This window comes from Seriola aureovittata, chromosome 11 (genome assembly GCF_021018895.1).
Source record: "Seriola aureovittata isolate HTS-2021-v1 ecotype China chromosome 11, ASM2101889v1, whole genome shotgun sequence".
Classification (NCBI taxonomy): Eukaryota; Metazoa; Chordata; class Actinopteri; order Carangiformes; family Carangidae; genus Seriola; species Seriola aureovittata.
The window spans coordinates 12,634,595-12,657,822 of record NC_079374.1 but is presented as its reverse complement, the minus strand read 5'-3'; the positions used below and the strand labels follow the sequence as shown (position 1 = coordinate 12,657,822).

The 23,228-nt window shown below is 39.3% G+C and overlaps 1 protein-coding gene across 2 annotated transcripts in view; it reads right to left on the bottom strand.

The window, feature by feature from the left end:
* Positions 1 to 23,228, bottom strand: part of LOC130177548 (glypican-6-like) — a 102,138-nt gene that overhangs the window by 75,158 nt on the left and 3,752 nt on the right. For both annotated transcript variants that reach the window (XM_056389398.1, XM_056389399.1), the window contains exons 2-3: positions 23,033 to 23,095; positions 9,977 to 10,614 (exon numbers count right to left, since the gene is read on the bottom strand). In XM_056389398.1, coding sequence (XP_056245373.1) covers positions 9,977 to 10,127 — 151 coding nt within the window. In that variant the 5' untranslated portion in view covers positions 10,128 to 10,614; positions 23,033 to 23,095. The remainder of the gene's footprint in view (positions 1 to 9,976; positions 10,615 to 23,032; positions 23,096 to 23,228) is intronic.

Genomic DNA, 23,228 nt, shown 5'->3' with positions numbered 1-23,228 from the left:
GCCATACTCTGGCCTAATGAGATCAACGTTCCTAACGCCAGTGAAGTTGCTTCTTCCTTGTCACGTCGCTTCATTGGCAAAAGACGGATGCAAAGTACTCTTAATTTAAAGTACACTTTCATTTTGGTGGCTGGTTAGCAGTTGTTAGTTCTGTGATTGAGAGTGTGAATGTGTTTTAGTTGGAATTTTTCAATTCATTTCATATTTTTGTAAAATTTTTAGTCAGCAAAAACTTTTTTCTAAATAAAGTGGGTGGAAGTATCTGCTGGTTCTTTTCCTACCAGACCCTGTGTTTATTATCAGTTTTCCTTGCAGTCTTCTCAGAGTAGCTAAGCTCGGAAAATGTCCTGATGCAGACATGACAATTATTTGCAAATATGATTTTTGCTCAATTTTTTGCCCCCTCATACACGTCATTCATATGACTGTCCTTGTCATCAATCATCTTGATGATTTGGGATTTATCCACCTTAATTCAGCATTCTCAAAATTCTCAAAATAGGTAAACCCACATGGAGAAAGTGGGGAAAAGCAATTTCATAAAATTTTAGTTATATCTTTGTTGCAAACTGAGCTAGTTTCTGTTTCGACTGGGGTTGTTTTACCACACACCACATGAATGAATCCATAGCATGGATGTTAACACAACACAACACAACTGAGTGAACAAGTGAATTCAAAAAAAAAAAAAAAAAAAATGAATTCATGATTTAGTCAAGTAAGTGGGCAGATATACTGTATGAATAAGTTAGGTTATTTTCTGGATCCATGAGCATCACGTCTCCACACGATACACTGTAAGGGGCTCATTATAGCTGACCTAAACAGACGAAGTTAGCTCACTCGTTTCACTTTCTTGTCAATAATAAATCAAGAGGTTAGCCAGAGGTTGCTGTACCTCGCTGGTCTATCTACAGCTGATCATATTCAGTTAATGTCATATTCTTTCGGACATGCAAGATACTTAATGTACATAGACTGAGCACACTGAAACCCCTGCCCCCCTGACTGGTGGATGATCAGACTCTTGATAGGAAATCTACATGCAATAGTCAGATCATATCCCCGGGAACTACAGTGCATGAGAATGAAATTCAATGCATAAGAACATAAGCATGGATTTATAAATCTGCGTATTCCACACAGTCTTTCCTTTACACTTTTAATAATGTCTCGAGAGGGTTTTGTGTACAGAATAGCCAAGTTTCTCACTCAAGTTAGAACTGGCATCAATCACAACTGAATGACATTATTCCTATCACATTTTGGGTCATGTCAGAAGTCATAATGAAAGGCATGCTCGTGTTTTAAATAAGTGGGGGATGCTGATAGAGAGGAGTGTATGTCCTTGGGTGAATGAGGACAGGTTCAAGAGGAAATGAAATCTCACTGACATAAAACAGTCTACAATAAAAGCAGCACAGTACAATGGTATGATGGTATTCTTCATCCTCAGGAGAGTCAGCGTGAAGGGAAAAAGGACGGGAATAAAGATGTTGGAACAGTTTCATACTCAGAGCAAATGTATCAGTATTTTTTTTTTTTTTTTCTATTTGAATATGTCAAGATATTCCACTGCAACATGCCATGTGCAAGGCTGTGTGCACGATAAAACAGCCAAGTGTTGACTCAACTGCATGGTGTTTCATATTGAAATATTTCTAAGTGTACTATAAAAAAAAAACTCTTTGAAGGGAAAAATATAAATGCATAACTGCCCTCTGTCACTGCAGAAGAACCATTTTTAAGATGCTTTGAAGAAATTGTTGTGGAGAAATAGGTTTTCTAGACAATATATTTGCTTCCCATGCTGATCGTTCCCAATACTGGGCCACATTGTGACATTTAAACATAGAGCTGTGTCTGAAGCTGCAGCTGATACCTACTCCTCTGTGTTCAAAGACAAAAATTCTGGATGAGAAAGATGACCGTGCAATCCACTTGAGCTGAACACATTTTTAGATGAATCTTTTCCTCCGTTTTGATTACTGATCAACTGTTTGAGCCAATTTCCTACAAAAAAGCTAAGATGCATTTTCTGCCTCCAGCTTGTCAAATGTGATTTCCTCCTTTTTTTTTTTTTTTTGTCATATAATGATAGAAAACTGACTATTTTTCACAACACAATCTGAATATGTCACCTTGGGTTCTGGTAAATTCTTCCTGAAATCTCGCAGACCAAACAATTTGTTGAGAAAATGATAAAGCAGATTAATCAACAATTAAAAAAAGATTTCGTATTGTCGTATTTTCCATCCTACATTCAGCCAATCGCACGTGTAACAAATATACACAAACACTAGATTTATCCTTGTACAAATATTTGCCAAGAAGATAAATATCCAACCAAAAAGTACAATATGTTTGACCTCGAGGTTAATAGCTATGGAATATTCATGTGCTTCTGCAAGGTGCACCAATATCATTACAGCTAAGATTAATGTATGGATTTCCTTAACACCATGTGCAGCACATTTAGGAATGTCAGGCACAGCATAATCAGCATATGCAGCACTATGTCTGGCTTTGATATTTATTGAGAGGTATGTACTAAAAATCCTAGTGTAGGCACGGGAAGACCAGTGTGGATATTCGATCCACGTGGGCAGCATGCCTAGAAGCCCCTGAGAATTAGACCTGAGCAGGCAAGCCACTCTCTTCTGCTTCACCTTGCTAAGTGGAGCATGGCAGAGGGCTACACCACAGGTAGCAGCTGGTGGCTGTTTGGAGACCTTGAGGGGAACTGAGAGCCGCACTGATCACTCAGCATTTACAGCTTAGTTTACCAACACCGGGCATTATTAGCCCTGATAGCTTGTTACAGTGGAAGTGGCCTCTAGTCTGCTTAACCACGAGGAAGAGGGCGCAAGTCGACTACACAACGCTGTACTCCCCACGGCACGCTGCCGCAACGCGCCGCACTGAACCGTCCTCAGGAGCAATGTAAAGGCAAACATCCTCTCCAGTTGCACATCAGGTCTAGTCAGACGTCAACAAGACAGGAGTGGCAGACGTGTGGCTAAAGATAGATCCAACGACAGCAACGAGGCATTCAAGGGGGCTGTATTTCATGATGGCTAGGTTTTGACAGGCAGATGAGGTGTTGGGGAAAAGTACCAGCTATACGTCACAGCCAAAAGCCAAAATTTGATTCTCGTGGCAATGAAGAAACAACACATTGATCCTGAGGACGGTTTTCTGAAAGTCAGTGATGATCCGCGGACAGCTCGAAAAGATACAGCAAAATTTTGTCATCTACTGGAAACTGTGTAAACAATTCTGGAAAAATAAATAATAAAGAGACTCAGTCGAGGTAGTCACATATCACGTTAAGAGATGTGTGCCAAAAATGTCTGAACAATGACTCCAGCCTCCCCGTAATCTTACACATACAGAAACATAACTGGTGGCATTTTGTGTTTTGGTATTCTTCCACCTTTCCCTCCATTTCAGTTTGAGAATAAATGTGATTTTGAGCCTGATGCGTATGCAAAGAGAGAGATGTCCACGGTATCAGTGGAATTTGATAGACAGAGATTATTATACTGTAAGATGTAAGCTACCAAAAGGAGTATATTACAAATCAGGCATGTAGTATGTGTAGTCTATACTGATAGAAAATAGGACAAAACTAGAATTTCCACCGTGCAGTTTTATGCCTCCGCCAACCAGTCAAATTGCAGTTAACATCCATGTCTGTCCAGAATTATATAACATATGTAGTGAAAAGGTGGATGCTTCACACACATCTTCACCCCCAACCACAGTTCACCAAGATAAGTGTCACTAAATCAGTATCCGACCAAATGTGCAAAATGGTCACGGTCATGGTTGGACAATGGCCACCAAAGTGTTTTTGCAGAACATTATGACGTCACAGTGAATTTGACCTTTGACCTTCTGGATATAAACTGTCATCACCTCATCATTTTATCCTATTCAACACTGATGCGAACTTTTGTCATTATTAGTGTGTGGAAAACATGTTCTGTGAAGTCATGGTGACATTAACCTTTGACCTTTGACCGCCATATTCTAATCAGTTCATCCTCGAGTCCAAGTCGATATTTGAGTCAAATTTCAAGTAATTCCCTCAAGGCGTTACGGAGATGTCACATTCAAGAGAATGGGACGGACGGACAATCCCAAAAACAACACTGCCTCCGGCCACGGCTGTCACAGACCTACATACAAATAGGATCAGTGCATGGTTGAAATGTGTTTATGCCAGCTTCTTAAATTCTCAGTGGCTCCAGGTTAGAGTTTAATTGGGCAGTTGTTGACAGGAAGTAATAGATCAAAATAACATCTATTCAATCTCTTGTTGACAACAGAAGTGCGCAATCCTTCACATTTCAAGTGATTCTTAAACCATTAAACAGCTACTGCCACACCGTCTCAGGAGAACAACTTCAATCCATTTCCTTGATTTTCACAGTAGATTTATCTCAAATGAGTTTGACAAGCATTAATTCTCCATGGCTGTGTTCACACCACTTTTCCTCCAGAAACCTGTGTGACAACCGCTGCTTATCAACAGATAAACATGGCACATCAGGCTTATAGTATTTGGCCAAACTTCAATAACCCAGTGTGTCTTTCATGTGTTGTCTTTTTCTTTTTCTTGTCTCCATTCTTAATGTATTCAGAAATTACAATTTGCAGCAAAAAGAAGCTTTGTTGCTACCCACTATTAAAACAACTGAAATCCAACTGAAAATGTCTGAATAATGATTTCCCATTATGTGCACTATAAATTAGCAAAAAATAAACAGCATTGTTATGAACTGTCCAACTGCCAACTAAAATCCCTTCTGGTTTTGAAATGTGTAGGCTGTATTAAAATTTCAGCAACCAGAGTTATGAGCAACAGAAAGTTGGACATAAACCCTGCTGAAGGCCACAAACAAAATAAACACAAGGCTTGGGTCGCAGACAGGATTAGGGTTTGGAAATATTATCCAGAAAGTATTTTTTTGATGTTAAAAAAAAAACACAGTAACCCTGAAGACATGACTTTCCTTCCTTCCTAAACAAACTCAAACACATCAAAATTCACATGCTGACGATATCTTCCTTTAGGGAGCTGCAGAAGAGCATTATTACATAAACTGGAAGTTCCAGAGTGGTAGAGTAAAATCATTTAGTCAAAAACTGGCTGCATGCAGGCATATATGGGGGCGTTCCATGTCAATATTGCATACGAACAAATTAAATGGCCTGTATACAGTTCCTGACAGTGACCTGATGTACATAAAACAGAGGAATAATTTAACAAACATTATTTGAATGTGTGTATGAAAAGCTCTTTTACTATAACGCAGCCTTAAAATGACACGTCTGACAAACAGCAACTGCACATCCGAAGCTTTACAATGAGTCTAAAGCGGTGCTGCAATTGATGGTTATTTGATTAATTTGTAGATTTTTTTTTTTTCGTTTAATATAGTTCTTTGCTCAATGAAATGTAGCAACCATTTGAGAAGCTGATATTTTAGAACACGTGGCATTTTTTCACTATTTCTGCACTAGAAAATGAAAGAACTAATTAACAGATTTATCAAAATTGGCTAAACGATTAATCAACTAATCATTTCAGCTCTAGCATGAAGCCCCTGAGAACTCTGTCTCATATTTGTCTGTAACATTAAATATCCATGACTAAATAAGCAACAATCAAAGTAAAAGTTAAGAAAGATCACTTTCCATTTTACACTCAAAACCTCAGCTAATCTGCTTCATCAGGACTATGTGGATGTGGTTTGATAAGATTTCATTGAAACACCAGCAAACAACCTGAAAACAGTCTTTAAGATTTTCAAACGTTGCAAAACTAAGATTGGTTTCTCAGAAGTTCATGCTGTCACCTTTCCCCCACTTCAAACAAGTGAGAGGGGTGAGGGCCAAACCCTAATGTATTCATGTAGGACGCCGTTGCACAATATCACTAATAAAGCTTATCAGTGGTAAAGATACAGCAAACTGTATCTCATCCATTTAAACTGAAACCCGATGGTGAAAAAACTAAAAACACAATGAAAATAATCAAACATTCCCCTGCCGCTTTTTGACATCCCTTGAGAGTTGTGTTGCTGCGCTTCCAATGCTGCAACCCTGAGACACTTGCAGGACAAAATGTTTCCTGCAGCTCTCAGAGGGAACACCCGCAGAGAGAGGCCATCATGAGGCCATTTTGGCATTCATGAGCATGATTGATGACACAGGGATGGAGGCAGCATTTGAGAAATCCCCTCTGCTGTGGGAAAAATGATGATTGTTTGGATTCTTCTTCCCTGATAGCATCCCCCTCTGCTGCTTCTCAGTAGGACACTTTCACAATGCATTATATAGCAGAACACAGCCTCAAATGCTGGTGCTATATATACAAACTCAGACAATAACTGCCAAGCTGAAAAGTCCAATTATCTGCAAATTCTATCACAAATATTATGATGTTTGCAGGGTGAAATTTAAACGCATCAACACACCATAAAACCCACCAAAAAGCTGTGAGCCCTCTCAGGACTTCACGCCCAGATCCAGCTCCACACGTGTGACTGACAGGAAGGTCACAACAATCTGACAATACATCACAGGGATACTGACGGATGCTGCAGGGGCCAACAAAGTCACCTGGCCATTCCCTCTGCAGGCACTCCCATTTAGCCCTTTTTAATCCTCTCCATCCCATTACATGACAGTAGAGAACCTGTGCACATTACACGCTTCAGCAGAGATCATTTGCCTCGTTGTGCAGGCAGCCAAGGATCACATAAAATATCAGCAACGTTATTTCTGTCCCATCTCCATCTCCTGGCTGGGAGTAAACAGAGCTGGATGTCAAATGACCGCATGACAGAATATGACATGCTAAGAAGTTCCAATGAATCCAGCAGTCTGCTGTATGACTCACTTTCCATATCTTCCCGTCGTGTCTCAGACGTTGGGTAATCCACTGAGTGGAAACTGAGACAGTAGGGGCCAGACTGAGCGCAGGTTTGATCTTTAACCACAGCAGTGAAGAATGAAGAAGAGGATTTAAAATTAGATTTTTTTTTTTAATTTCAATTTTTGTTAACAGTCAAATTAAAACAGGAAGTAAAGTATGCTGTGGATAGGGGGATGCTGTGGGCAATTTTTAGATGTGTAAACACTCAAAAGACCTTTAGAGCAATCTGAAAGTTCATGCTCCCATGCTTCAAAATGCCTTCACCATGTTGCTGCTGACAGCCTCCAGCCTGGCCTGGTCAGCAGGCAGAAGCATCGCCTAAGTCTTGTGGAATTACTGCACCAACTGAGCCTTAAGGCTTTGGATCATAAAAGCATTTCTGTCAATAACACACCGACTCAACTGCTGTCATTCCACCTGACCCGGTTCCTTCTGTTTGACCAAACAAAAATCTGTGATTTTAAGATTTTCATCTTTAACTCCATACAAGAAAAAAAAAATCTGTAGCTGTGGCTGAGCATTTTCAGTGGTGCTGAGCACTCTATACCCTGCTGTTATTCCTTTGGCTAATACGAGTAAATCATGTTGAAAAAGGCTCTAAATGAAAACAAATTATTACACACACAAATTAATGTGATAAAGAATTTATCAGTAGTCTAATGTTATTAACCTTAAACAGATAATGAAAATCAAAAAATTTGGCACATATATATATATATATATATATATATATATATATATATATATATATATATATATATACACACACATACATATATGAGATATATGAAATCCAGTGTTTTCTAACAAATCTGATGTGTAACACGGTCTCAAATAGCAACTTACATCAAAAGCACGAGTACACAAATCCATCTGTCACCACAATTCGATGTCAAAGGCCTGCCTATCAGATAATGCTGATTTCAAGAAATCCAACAGCAAAGAGCTATCATTTAACACAAGTGTACGGTATGGAGAAGCAATGAATTTATATAGGTGTAGCAGTAACATGAAGGCTGGCACTTTTCCCAAGTCATCAGTGAGTTAATAGAGGATGAAACAGACAGACACAATAATCTATAGGGGAAGCTTTAAGCTGCTCTACAGCGAATCCCACGATGACCAAGTAATGTACAAGTACTGGAATATTAACTCCAAACTAATGTCATGACTGAACACGCTCCCCACCTGCCACACAGACGCTCTTAACCCCTACTTAAAACACTGAGTACATTTGCCAGATTTATCCCAAAAAAACTGTTAAAACCAAGCAGACAAAGTACCATCAGTTATATTGTATCATTTCAACAGTTAAACACGGCGATGGAAGATCTCAATAAAGAACATGTGCTGTATTTCTGTCTCTGATACTGGACAAATATTTTGGCAGATACCTTTTTCTGATCAGAAGATGGTATTTTTACATTTACATTTTTACATTAACCTTTAAATAAAAGGAATTTCCCCTTTTCCTCAAGTCAAGCTTTGGTTCAGCTCGAATGTTGTCTGTATGAGTGAAAGGGAATAATTCGAAGGACGTGCCAATCACTGTCTGAATTTGCTGAGGTGTTGATAATGCGTTGTCTCTCCAGCAGACATGTAAGGTTATGACTCATTCAAAGGCCAGATCAAAAGGCGTTTATTCAGGGTGACATCAATCGGAGATGAGAGAGATTGAATTTTTCACTCATTAGGGAGATTAGTTGTGATGTCAGGGACCTGGATCCAAAGGATTTAATCAGTTTGTTATTCAACCCATCGCTGAACAGGTGTGCCAGTTATCAAATATGCAGCCTTTTACTTGCGCCAGATTTCCTGCCTTATAGAAAGAATCGTTGGCCCGGAGCATAACAATGACAACATGGAGAGATAAGTCAGCTGGGGTAATATGAAGAAGAGAAAAAAACAAATCCAGACATACAGTATTCACATAAATAACAACTATGAAATCACAGAATTAAACTCAGGTTTGCCCAAGGATTTTATAACTTTTTCATATCAATATGCTATATAGCTTTTAAGAATTGATTTAATGGTATATTTAATATAATTTATTTATTTACATTTTACAGCTAAAAAAAAGATCAACTACTTATCTATATCCACTTCAACATAAGTATTTTGAAAATTGTATTTATGTAAAAACTCCAACTAAACATCTTCAAACAAGTATTTTGTTTGTTTTGCATGTACAATCTCTGTCCATTTTGTACATTTTACTGTCACAAGACCCAAATGCAAATAGGTCTAAATATGTCATTCATTCAATAGGTTAATGGCTTGGGAAGTGGCTGAAATCATACAGAATGAGTGACTCGTGGTAATGGACTAGGCAACTACTGAAGCACTGCAAGAGCCAGCAGTTCCACTTCACCTCATCACCTCATTTTCGCAGAGAATCTGAGTTAATCTGCAGAGTTGACCATTCATTATCTCTGCCTGGTTAGCACTGTCGGAGACCTCTACTGGACAACACGTAGACCGACCTTATACCACAGCTGTCTGGAGGACTATGTTTTTTCACATTCATTAGTGATGCTGGCTGATGTTATAGGATACTGATATCGCAGCACGAATATACAACCATTAAACCTCGCGTAAAGTGTTAGTGCTGTGTGTGTTCAGGCGTCTTAAATCGCAGCAGGCCTGTCACTTTCACTGGTGCAAGCTGCAGGGAGCAGGAGGCTGCTCCAGCTGTTGCTCACCATCCTATCTGCGGTCAATTAGGATTATTTTGGCAACTGGTTTAAAACTTTAGTCGGTGAGACTCGCAGCAACTTAGTGACTGACAGGTGGTTGAGGTGCCCTTTCAATGCAGTCGCAGGCAAACCCCTGCAGCATTCAACCCGCCTTTACAGACACGTTTTTGCATTATACATGATTTGCAATGTTATGGTTTGGGATTCTTTTTTTTAACTTTTCAATCCAGGTCTAAAAATAAAATATGGATGTGTTGATTTCACAAAGGCTGTGTTTATCTAAATGGCGCTGAGCCTAATTGACAGGTCGCACTGAGTCCAACCTTACCTGGGATCTCCTGAAGAGGAACATGTGCGAAGCTGAAGCCTTTCCCGATACAAGCCTCCCTCACCTCGCTGCAGTTCCGTGCTTTAAAATCTGCTCTTGCTGCAACCGACAGCACAGAAAAAGTGCAAATGATGGTCTCTAGTCTGAGCATTGTTCACTTCTGTGAAGATCCCTATTGTTTAAGGTTCTCTGCAGTAGGATATATATCCCGCTTGCTGGCAAAACTCCCCTGCAGCAGGTCCGCAGGTACTTAATGAGTGGGTGTTTAATGGTTGCAACTAAACTCTTGGTGTCTACCAACACATTTCCCAGAGCTAAACGGGGCTCTGTTGCAACCGAAAACGGTTCAAAGTCCCCCGGCGCCCGCAGAGAAGAGGACTGCGAGTGTGGAGGTGCCTCATGAATCCAGGCAGCGCGTTTCCCGGCGTGTTGACTCAACTTCGCTGAGCAGACGGAGCCCCTGGTCGCCGTGTTGGTGTGGAAATGCTGTGTGGAGGGGAGCGCTCTGTGTTCACATCAGATGCACCGGCAAGGCAAAGCGGAATACAAAATATGGAGTGGAATCCAGCCTCATCCATTTCATTGGTGTGGGTGGGTAGGTGGGGGTGGGATGGGGTGGGGGAGCTGCAGGTCGGCACCTACCACCGGAAATGAAGTAGAAATAAGAAAATCAGAAAAGAATATATATAAAAGGTAGGAGTTCAAGTGAATTATGGGCTCTGGCTGATATATGATAAAATATCAGCCAGAGTTTGAAAAAAAAAGTTATTTTTGTGAGGTTTCAAGAGCTAAGCCACAGCACACAGCACAAGACAGCACTGAGCTAATATTGCAGTAAGTCTCTCACACTGGAGTATTTTGGGGTTGTTAGTGCAAAGTAATTGTGAAATACTATTATACACTATATACTATTATGTTAGGTGCTCTCAGAAAATTTAAAATATTTGCGTATTGTGAAATGTGGTTGATTAAATTTATTAAATATGATTTAAGATATTTATGCAACCTTTAGCTATGTGGCCTATATACCATGATGATGTTCCAGTGATGTGCATTTTACAGAATTAAAATAGCAAAACACCAGTAGCACAGAGTCAATTCGTATTAACTAGGGGATGTAAAGGATGTGACAAAGACCAGAAGGCAAGCTTTCATGGCTTTATTGATTTTGGAACGGCTTGATCCTTGGGTAGATCAACAGTGGATTAACATGGCTGCCATCACTGTGCAAGAATTCCTATTGGTATGGGATACCACATTTTGAAAAGGTGCTTTAAAGTGACATTGGCTCGTTTCAGAGGGTGACGCTGCTCTGGAAGATTGTGGCTTAGATGTCATTCAGATTTAGAGGGGAATAGCAGGATAGGTTCTCCCGTTTTGTGGTGAAAGTATCTCCACTTGCCTGATTACCTTCAGGAAAGATAGTCATTAGACTATTATAAAAAAAATATATATTATGTTCATGTTGGTTCAAGATTCAATGTGTTCATTGACAGGTCACAGGAGCAGTTTTGTGTCTCCATCACAGGTGGCCAAAAATTGTTGGTTATTGATCTGTAACACTTCAATAGGGAACTAGAGTTAAACTAAAATCTTACACCAAACTTACTATGTCTATGTCTCAGATGATTACAGCGTAGGTGGACAGTAAAAAAAAAAAAAAAAATTGTTCAAACACTATTTTTAACATAACCACATTTATACTTCAATAAATGTGGTCTCTAAAATATACCATTGAATTAAAGGATGATGGAAACAGTGATTGGTCTTAGCCGTCAGACAGCTCCCTTCGTGAAGTCTCCGCTCTACTTTTAAAGTGAGACTTTTTGACCTGGACATGTCACAGTTAATTAATGTATCCAACTTTGAAACTCAGGGGACAATTTCATCCAAATGAAATTTTTTTAATACAATAAAAAATTAATTTCATGGGAAATTCTCAGCTAAGATAGCTGTCAAGTTGCCTGACTAGACTGCAGAGCACTGCAGGAGGGGTTTCTGTATGTATGTGTGTGCAGGCATATGAGCTGCCTACAATGCTGCCTGTGTATGACACTTGTAAAGTAATATATGTTTCCCCCTTTTTTTTTTCTCTCCAGCATCTTACAGCAGCTCTTTTGGGATTCCCAGGCACTTCCAGACCAGCTAGAGATGTAGTCTATCCTGCGTGTTCTGAGTTTATCTTGGGGTCTCTTTCCAGCTGGTCATATCCAGTACTGCTACAAAGGGAGGTGTCAAAAAATATAGTCAGTCACAAACTCAAGTGCAGTTAAAAGGCAGGAGGACTGAGCATGTACTAAAAATTGAGTTTTATTATTTTGGCAAAACCACAAACGTTACTTGGGAAAACAGTAACACTGCCGCCATCAAGGTGACTAAACTATAACTTTGGCAACTGTCACACAAACAGTGCAGAAAGCAACAAAGGGAACTTGGATAGAAACGAGCTAAGCTGTCACACTTACAGCACTTGCAATGAACAAATTATCAGGTGAGGGAGCAGCTCCTCAAATCTCAGCAACCAGCAGATATAACACACGCAAACACATCAACAGGCCAATTCACCGACGAAACAGCGGCGTGGTCGCCGCTTTGTAACTTCCAGCTGGCGGTTGCCATTACACCTGGCAAAAGTACAGTGGGACATTTCATTTACAACTGACAGCTATACGTGATCAGCACCCTGGAGAGTTCCACAACCTCACCAGGTACCTGAATCACCTCATCTGGGTTTGTTCTAATGTGGGATAGGCAGTTGCACAGCACTGCGATCCTTCTGAGAGAAGTGAAAATCTCACCATATCTCATAATGAGACCCGACCGCCAGCGAGGCTTCCTCTTTGGCTGCTTGCGTTTGGAATCTCATTCTTTTGGCCACCAGCCTCACGCGTGTGTTCATAGGTGGGGATCATTATCAAGATAAATCGAGCAGCGTTGTGACTGTCTCCACATGGTCCAACTTGTACGGCTTCAGCTGAGACCCCTAACTGTTAAATGCTCAGGATGAGTCAGCTGATGAGCAGTCTTTCATATTATATTGGTAGGTGCTCGGATGTACACCTGCTTATGTGTTATGACGATGTAACCTGTTTTATGTGAGCTTGTGTAGGGGTGTTTTACATATGTTTTACATACTTTGTGTGTGTGATATGCTTTATGTGTTTAATTATGTTCTATATTCTGTGTACGGTGTTTCACCTGGCTGCAACCTGTAAGATGCAAAATCGATTGTGAATAGTTGAGTTCAATTATTTTATTACTGTATGGGTCTGTGAACTGAGTTATTATAGTTTATTATTAATGTTTAATCAATGTTCACTAGGTTACTGCTCATGTGCAGTAGGCTAGATAAGAAGAGTAGAAGAAAATCATGATCAGTTAGTTAGTTAAGAGGGTGACCAGCTAAGTTGTGGAACAAAAAGGTCTGGAGTGGAGAAATAGACAAGCGGTCTTTCCTCAGAAAAGCTCAGAGGCTTTTCTGTTTTTGGGTAGAAAATGAAAAATTGAAATAGAGAATTCTGATAAACTGTCAAACCCGGATGACCTCATATATGCCCTTCATGAAAACAGAAACAAGGAAATGACTGAATATTTGAATATGAGTCAAAGTGTTGTCCCTGACTGGCATCCTAATGGGCTTTGATTTCACCCCTATATACTGAATGTCTGTTCTTGGGGCAGCTGCACACTCCTCATATGGGTGAGAAGATTCATGTTTATTCTAAGCAGCAAGCAAGGTGTCAGAATTGGAGGCGTGTAGAGACCCAGAGCTGACGCCATGATCTAATGAAATCAGAGTCATCTGCAAATAACAGACTGACACAAAACAACTATTGTTGTTTGACACTATGTCCATGAATATCATAAACAAGAAAGACTGTGAAAATGAAGCACATGCTGGTATGGATCTCATGTTATACAAGTGCAGAACATGCCTGACTTAATTTAAAGAATTTGAACACAGTTTGCTCACTTATTGTGCCTGTGGACTACACTCGTGGCTACTACCACAATACACATGCACAGTATGTTTCCAGCAAATCCTCAACACGTGTAGAAAGGCGCTTTATCCCTGTGATCCCTTAATTATCTTTGTTGGAGTGAAAACAGTGTGCATTGTTCCACAATCTGATATTACTCTTGAATCTACGGGTTCAAGGAGCAGCATGAATCTCCTTTCATGCACCATGCTGTGTAGCGTCTGTGTATTCCACAGGTATTGTTCCAAATCGTCTCAACACTGAGGACACCTCAATTGCTACAACCCAAAAAATATTAAATTATTGTAAGCATTTTGTATTATATACATATACCCTGCATTTTTGTAAGAAAAAAAAAAAAAATACCAATGCTGCATTTGTTTCCTTTGAAGACAGCCTCAGTCTCACCATCAGAGCAGCTGATGGCTCAGTTTCTCCTGCCAGCCAGAAGGTCTAATAAATATGCTCTTAGATCTGATTAAATAAAACACATAACAGATAACTGACATGCAGCCTACATCGCTCTGGCACCATGTACAGTGTGGACAGTTGGTGTTTGTTTTCTGTGAGTCAGACAACAGAGCAATCGCACCTTTACAAGCACATCTAATGCATGTGTCCCAGTTGTTGCCAGTTTCTCGGTCTGCAGCCGACACCACGAGTACTCTATATATATTTGTACTTGGTCAGTGTGTCAATCTGTTCCTGCCTTGAACCCTTGTAATATTTACTAAGATTTGGGGAAATTCTCATCGGATGTGATTGCTGATTATATAGTCTATCCTGTCACTAATAATGGCACTCTTATAATCTAACTGTTACTATGGATAGCTGCGTTTTTTTTTTTTATAGTTCTATTCCAAGGAGACAAGTCATATTGTGTCTGTTTTCTACTTTTAATTTAGCCAATGTCAATCACAATTGCTGCGTCCCTGACGGATTGAGCCTTTTCATATCTCAACTATCGAGACTTGAAGTATGAAAGATTCCTGTGGTGGCCATCTTCTCTCTGTCCAGTAATCCACATTACCACTACAGTTACAGGCTGTGTATTGGCAGTAAGCAACATAAGATCAATCTTCAGAGGCAGTAATTCCATTTTGTATGTTTACTAAGAACAAAAAACTGTATCGTTCCATGGACTTACGTAATTAGTAGAAACTGAAGGAGCGTTTCAACATTTTTGCTTGCTAAATATGTCTTATCAATTTCTAATGTGTCTACAGTTCCTCTAATTTGCCTTTGCTGATTTTGTTTGATGGTTTGATCGATGGTCATAATGGATGTAAACAACCAAACCCCACAAGAGCCAGTGGTCTTGACGACATGCAGATAATAATACAATTATCAGCAACAGTAATCAGATCAAAGTGATAGTCAAGTTAAGATGTTCATATGGTTAAGACTCGTGGGGCTGTTTCAGCAGTTATTCTGGATCCATGCTATTCGTGCATTGAGTGATTAATGGCTGAAGGCTTCCAATTCACATTACATTTCAAAGTCAGAGTTTCTGTTCAGATTTTAATTTCATGTAATCTTCATGTCACGGTTTTTCTGAAGTAGGCTACATAATCTTGTGGCTATTACTTAAAACGTTTTACTGACTGATCAGTGTTCTAGCTTTTCACGTCAGAACAGAACATTTGCAGAGATGGTTATAGCTGAAATAATCTCCAACAATTTGTATATTGTAATGAACTGCAAAAACCTTCTAAACACACCTTATGGAGTACAATAAAAAGAACATTTTTAACACAAATACTTCTTAAAAATAAAAATCTATTTTTTTATTTCCACTATGAAGCACCTCATGTGGAAGGAACCCATCACAAACCAACCCACTTCAAACTGAGAGCCCCTGAACAGTCAGTTACAAAATCATTTTCTTTCAACTATTTTATGCAGTGAACTTCTCAAACTGCCAAACCACTTCACCCCTCACTGGGAGTATTCCAACGCTTAGAAAGTGGGAAATAAGTGCATATAAAAAAGTTTCAGCGTTTGTGTTTTTTTTTTTTCTATTGGCCTCTTAAAAATTCTTCCAGCCTATTTGATGTCTATTTTTTAGCTGTTTCTTTTTCTTGGCATTCAAAATTTGAAATCCTTCCTGAGAGAAATAGTCTGTATCAGTCTATATATATATACAGCAACTGTGTCCTCATTCACATTTTTCTGAGATGTGAAAACACACAGGTTTGCATGAGTAGTCTGCAGCTGTGGGGAGACATAACATTTCCTGCTGCACTGAACAGATGCTCAGAGGACAGCGACTCTTAATCCACTCCCAGCGAAACGAGCTGGGAGGCAGAAGATCCATTGGGAGAAGCATAAACAAACACGAGCTTCTCCAGTGCTAAATTAGCAATAAAAATAATTAGACAGTTCTTGAGCTAAAGGGGTTACCTAGTGACCAAACCCTTGACTGTGTACACCACTCCCGAGCCTGCACTCCAGGTGAGGTTCACTTGGTTTTATTAAATCAGTTGTAGAGCTTTTGTTAAATTGCTTTTGCATGGACTCCACCTGAGACCACTCCACCTTTGGTTACACGAGCATAAGGCTCGTGATAGCGGAGCTCACAAAGCCCTCCAACATAATAAGACTGCAGTTTCAGGTGGAAAATGCGAAACAAATAAAATGAGTTTAAGCCATTCTTCTATTCATATACTAGCCCACCCACATGTATAAAATGTCATAATTACTCTCAATAACATAGCAAAAGATCTTTTTTTTTTGGAAGAGAGAGATTTAAAACCAATTCCAATATAAAAAGAAGCTCTAACAGCAGTTGAAAGTGAAGTTTCAGTTAAGCTCGTTCTTTACAGGACAATCTCTTCCATTTTATGATACTACGTACTCCAATACATTTCAGAGAAATATTGTACTCTTTATAACACTACATTTATCGAACAGCTATAGTTATTAGTTTCTTTTCAGATTAAGATTTTACATGAAAAATATATGATGAGCTTCATCGCACTGTTAAGGATTAAACCAATGTTTTCCCAGGAATTTGACTTCTGACTGACAAACAAAAAAGCAGCAGATGTCTTTGAGATGTTGGCATATCCACAGAAGAGACATTTCCCCTCCAAACTTCTCACATGGTTTAATATGAAACCAAATGTTTGAGGCCCAAGGACAAATATTTCATCAAAAATCAAAGATTAGAGAAAGTCTAGAGGAAAAATTAATTATTTTACTTTTGATAGTTTAAGTACATTTTGCTGATTGTGGGATTTTAAATGAAGAATGCATGCTTGAAGTGTGCCGACATTGTGCTATTGGTACTTCAACTACTGGTCACAGGAGATACCACTGGGTACAACACATCACCACAAAATGCATATGCAATGCATTTATATCTTGGCATTCTTAATTCTAAGCGGTAATGGCATGCTAAATTTGTATATTATATTATAATTCTTTTAACTGGAAATTGTAATTACGTTTAGAATGAACAAGTCCCGTTCAAAAACACACATAAAGCTAATAGACATCTCCTGAAATCAAGCCAAGAGATTCTAATGTAATGAGATTACACTACAAATTAACTGAGGCCTTACTGCATATTTCACTGTGACAAGAGTAACAATCTGCTATTGTCATGCATCAATGCTATGATGTTTATGATCTAATTTCCAAAAGGTTCAGATTAGAAAAAATTCTGATATTTTACAGACCTTAATTGTACCCTGGTTAAAAAAAAGAAAACATGAAAACCATAATTAAGTGGAGGGAATCTGAAGTCACAAGACCCTTGATAATTTTAGGCTGTTTCCCCATGATGGATGGCTGTACAAAGATGAAACTAATCACTCAGAACCCCCGTTCTTTACAAGTACACTGATTATGGGAGCCAATCCATATATATTCTTCATTCTTTTTTGGCTTTGTGGTAATGTGAACCTTTAATCTTGTCATAATTATGTAAGGAGTCTTGAAAAAGGCACAAAACCAATGCAGCCTAGCACCCAAAGAGCACAGAAACTACTGTAAAGCGTGATGATATTAGCACTGCGCACACTCTGCTTATGAATATGAAAATCACTCGATGTCATCATTCATAAAAGCTATCAGGCGTGACACTATCCTCATTTATGGCTTACCCAGTGCCAAATGAAAGAGACACCTGAAACAGTGATAACCAAGTAGTTATAACCAAAAGATATACATTTTAATTAAGGTCTATAATGGTGGAGATTCATCCATCTTTTCAAAATCTTTCATTACCTTTATGACTGGAATCAAACTGCTTTACAAGAGCTTGTTCTTGTTCTGTAGTGCGATTCTAATCACTTACTTCAGAAGTACATTCAGTATTTGTTAAATAAAGACATGCACAGTTTTGTATGTATGACAGTGGTACACTATTTGATTAATTCCCATAGAGTCGATTAAAGTCCGACTCCTCATGACACTAATTAAATGTCACATTTGTGACTACAACACCTTGCAGGTACATACAGTACAAAGACATATATGATAAAAATGTGTGATAAAATTGTGTGTTTCTGACAGCACCAGCACTCCTCTCCTCATGTGGTTCACCAATAAAGCTTCTGTAAAGTATGGCCATAGAGGTCCCACACATTCTCCACAAGCCTGAGGCAAGGAAAGACTGAATATATTTTCATTACTCATTCTTCATCATCTCAGCAATTGTTCATTGCACTAGAAACAAACATGTCTTTGGGGCATACCGTGGACTGACTATGAGAAATGAATCCATTACATAATGAAGAATGATCAACAGTTAAAGTATGCAAATACAGCAAACAGCAAAACAAATTTTCTCCATGATAAATCCTGCATCTTCTATAGTCAACCGTAGCACAGCCCTCTACCAGCCAAACTACGGTGGCCAAGAGAGGTCAAAATAAAGCACCTTAAGATGCAAATAGACAGAGCATAACCAAATTAAGAAAGCATCTTCATCTGTTTGACAGCACATGTGCTGCAAATACACACAACACAACCAAATAGACAAACGCGCTACAAATAGCACAGACGACAACGGATGTGTTTCCAGGCGACACAAAAAAAGTGATGAACTCGTGCTGGAACACGCTCGTTACTTTGTGACTTTTAAAGTTACTGATATCAGCTACTTCCTTTGTCATCTGTGCTATTTGCAGCTTGTTTCTATATTTGGTTGTGTTGTGTGTATTTGCAGCGTATGTTTTGTCAAATTGATGATTCTTCCCTATTCTCATGTATGAAGATGATGCCAATTTGCATGTACTTTCTTCAGTTGCAGCGCATTGAGCTCGGTGGCCCTGACAGCTCAACACACTGCAGCTTAAGAAAACACACGCAAACAGACAAAACACAAAGAACTTCAGAAAAACATCCTCATCAATTTGACAACACGTGCGCTGCAAATACTCACAACAAAACAAATACACAAACGCATCACAAATAGTCACAACAAAACCAATCATTACACGAACGTGCTGCAAATCCTCCCAACACAAACGTAAGTGTTTCCAGGGGGCACTGAATAGTGATGAACCTGGCCGGGACACACTTGTTGCTCAATGCTTTTAACTTCACAAAAGCCCCAATTCACACCTTTTAATCATTATCATGGCTGATCTCGTACAAAACAAAGCACAAACTCTTTCCACTTAGGGGTCCACTGAAAATGAATTAGCATTCTGGTAACATTGGATTGCAGTTGTGGACCACCGTGAGGAGAGGAATTCCACCTGAAAGAACCTGCAAACACTAGCAAAGCCCGGGAAAAGCAATAAAGCTGGGTAGATTAGCACATAAAGATAAGTGTGGTGTCATTAAACCTGACCATTTGGATGATATATATTTAGTCTGAAGGCCTTGGCAGCTCCAGTCTAGTCTGAACTGTTTTATGGTAGTGGAGTTTAAGGTCTGCGGTTTGATTTAAGTATAAATACTTAGCTGGCTATAATCAAGACCTGTCAATTATGTTGCTGTAGGTTCTGCAAATATCAGAAGACTACCCACTAAAGCACGTCCATAATTACATTTAATTATGGTGTAAATAACGTAATTCTCCTTAATTACACAAATTATTTTGACATGCTTTGCTTTGTTTAGTGCTTTTAGTCATCTAGAGACTGCAGAGGGACATGAGCAGGTGTTTTAAAATACTGCAGACTACAGAGCAACAAAAATCCATCGATGAAATCACCCATTCATACGGTGAGTGGCATTACATTAACCTGTTTTTTGTTTGCTTGTTTTTTTACCTTCCATATTACTTCCTTCAATTTATGCTACACTCCATTTCCCGGGATTGCATGTGAGTTAAATTTGTTTTCAACCAGCGACTTGCTACTTTATATCTGCATTCGGATCTTCATGGGGATTTTTTTCATTCTGCTGATGTTCAGCAAGACAGATTTAATATGCAGCGCAATCCTTCAAGCTTTGTCCCTTTCCTCCTCCCAGGGCAGCTAATGCAGCGTAATGAATCAGTGGCAGATACTCTTAGATAAAGCCTGTGTCAACGTCAATGGTATAGATCCACGAAACTTTCATAAATGATCCCAAACATGCCATGCATTTGTATACTACTGCAGCGCTTGTTCTAAATGTCACATGAACTTTCAAAGAATGCACTGAGTTGACAAATTAGTTAATGTCAGTCGCTCAGAGCAACTGAAATGAATGCCATGTAAGATATCTAAAGTGATGGTTGTGTAACTCTACAGTCAGATACGAATGCCAAAATGATAAACACAACATAAACTCGACAGGCTTCAGGGCAAGATTAGGTTTATCCTTCCTTTCTCATTCCTACTCATAGCAGTAAGCACTGTGTCTGTTAAAGGGAACATTTAACATTTACTCAAACCACACATAAAAGTTTTGGCTATACAGGTATAACTGTTTAACATTTTTATTAGCTGTTGTGGCATTTCCCAAAAGTGATTGCATATTAATGCAAATAAAAAATAAAACAAAACTCTCTGCCAGGCCTTAAAACAACAAACCACACCAATAAAATGTGCTCACTGATGTCGGACAGTGTTTTTGTTGATCAATATGGGCAGATCAATAAAAGACAGTCTGGGTATAAGTTTGTGTATATGGGCCCTGTCTTTCCTATTAACATCAGTTGTTTAAATCCAGTGCAATGTGCCAGTAAGCACTCAATTTATTTTAATTATCATTAATGATAGAGAAAAAAAATGGAATGAAAGGATTTTTTTCTCATTGGGGTTTAGATGTGACAACAAACTGACACTGGATCCTGAACTGGTTTAAAATCATCTAAAAACTGTGATTTGAAACTTTAAAGCAGGCTGTTAATGATGCCTTTTTCTGCCACTCAGGTTTTATTCTCTTTCTGAATGTCTAGAACCTGGCACCTCACATCGCGCAGTCAACCCGGCTGGACTTGAAGCAACATTTGGCTGGTTACTCCAGTTTTTCATTCAGCGCAGCAGACTGACATTCATCAAGACTTCGCCGTCATGAACAGGAGCAGGACGGATCAATAGAACCCAATTAGAGACACAGTATCTCTCGGATCAAAGGCCTACTCCGATCTTAGGAATCTGACTACGAGACAATACGTTAATATAGAACCCAGTTGTTCTAGTGACAGCAGTATCCCATCCTTTGACACTCCTCCAATGCCCCTGCCAGAATACCAACAGCCTTTCATTGTTATGGCCCTTATGCAATCAATTTCAATCTAAGGCTAGTGGTCAATCACTCTCCAGTGGTGGACACACAGCGCCTGCAGATGAGCGCGAGAGAGGAGATAAAGCTGGAGTTCGACGCCTCTCTGCTGTCTGCGGTCTGTTGTGCCGGGCTGAGCAGACTATAGCACAGGGGGTTGTAAACAACACAGCTGGGACAAACAAACCAAATCCTTACACTCCTTGGCTCCTCTCTGCTTTAATCCTTCGCTAGCTCTGTATCTGCCAGAAACCATAATGATTTGGACTATTCGGACGCCTGGAAGATGCTCGGAAAATATATTGCAAGTCAAATTACCTGTGGGAATCAGTAAGACACAACACACCTGATGGCTTATAAACACAGATAAGACAAGATGGATGGGAACAGAGAGGGAGCACCAAGATCCAAATTGTGCCGTTATGGAAATGTCCAAGTGAGCACACTGATAGCATGTGTTACATTTGCGTCGTTGTGTGCACACATGCCTGTTCTTGGAAAAGAGAAAGGATGCATGTGTGCATGATATTATGTGAGTATATGCGTGCGAGTGTCTTAAGGGGGTTGGGATTCATTTTTGCCACCAAGGTCCAAGAGACAGATTTCAAAACAAAAATCAGTTCACCGCACTTAAAAATCATGTATTTTACACTAAAGCAAGCTCAACAATCAAGGTCAGCCTCCCACAGGCGTTCTGGGAAATTGAACCTGCTGCTTTTTTTTTCAGAACAACACTTAAACCCCAGAGAGACTCCACAACTTCTAAAATTGAAACTAAATCATCTGAACAAACTAAGTTCTTCTGTTGACAATGTTATATAGTTTTATTTCTAAGCATACTAGTGGTCTGGCTCTTGGGGTGGTAGTGTCAGTAGGTCAACCACCACTTTGGTCCAGACTGAAAAACTCAACAACTATCAGATGCATTATGATGGTACTCAGAGGGCAGCTCCTACTGAATTTGGTGATCCCCTGACTTCTCCTCCGGTGCCACCGCAAGTTTGACATTTTGAGTGGAATATTTGAACAGCTGTTTAATGGATTGCCAATAAGAACTTATGACTTGGGAACCTTTTGGTCTTCAGGTCGAATTCTCAATTCATCCAATACTTTAGTTTGTGACTGAATACTTGCAAAACTAATGTTGTTTTGGCTTACTTTGTGTTTAGTTTGTTAGCATGCTAAGATGCTAAACTAAGACGTGATCGTGGTTACAGATTACATCTGCTTAACATGAGCTTTTTTGGCATTGTCACTATGTTAGCATCATGGATGTGGTTAGCATGCTGACATTGGCGTTTAGCTCAAAATGCCCATTGTGCTCTGAGTCAGATTTTATGTTGATGTCAAATTAAAGCATGTGCTTCAATACCAGAGTAAATTCAGTTTGTAAAAATATACTTACATGTTCAAAGCCTTCTCATCAGGGATATCCCCATTGTATTGCGTCACAGCCTCTCCTGATCCTCTGCAAGATATGTCAGAAAAAAACATCATTGTCTCCCTTTGTGTGTCTTAACAACAGCAACCTAGGCACTGCATCAAACTGTTTTGGGATACGTCTGAAGATAAACACAATTAAAAGAAAACAAGTCATGTCA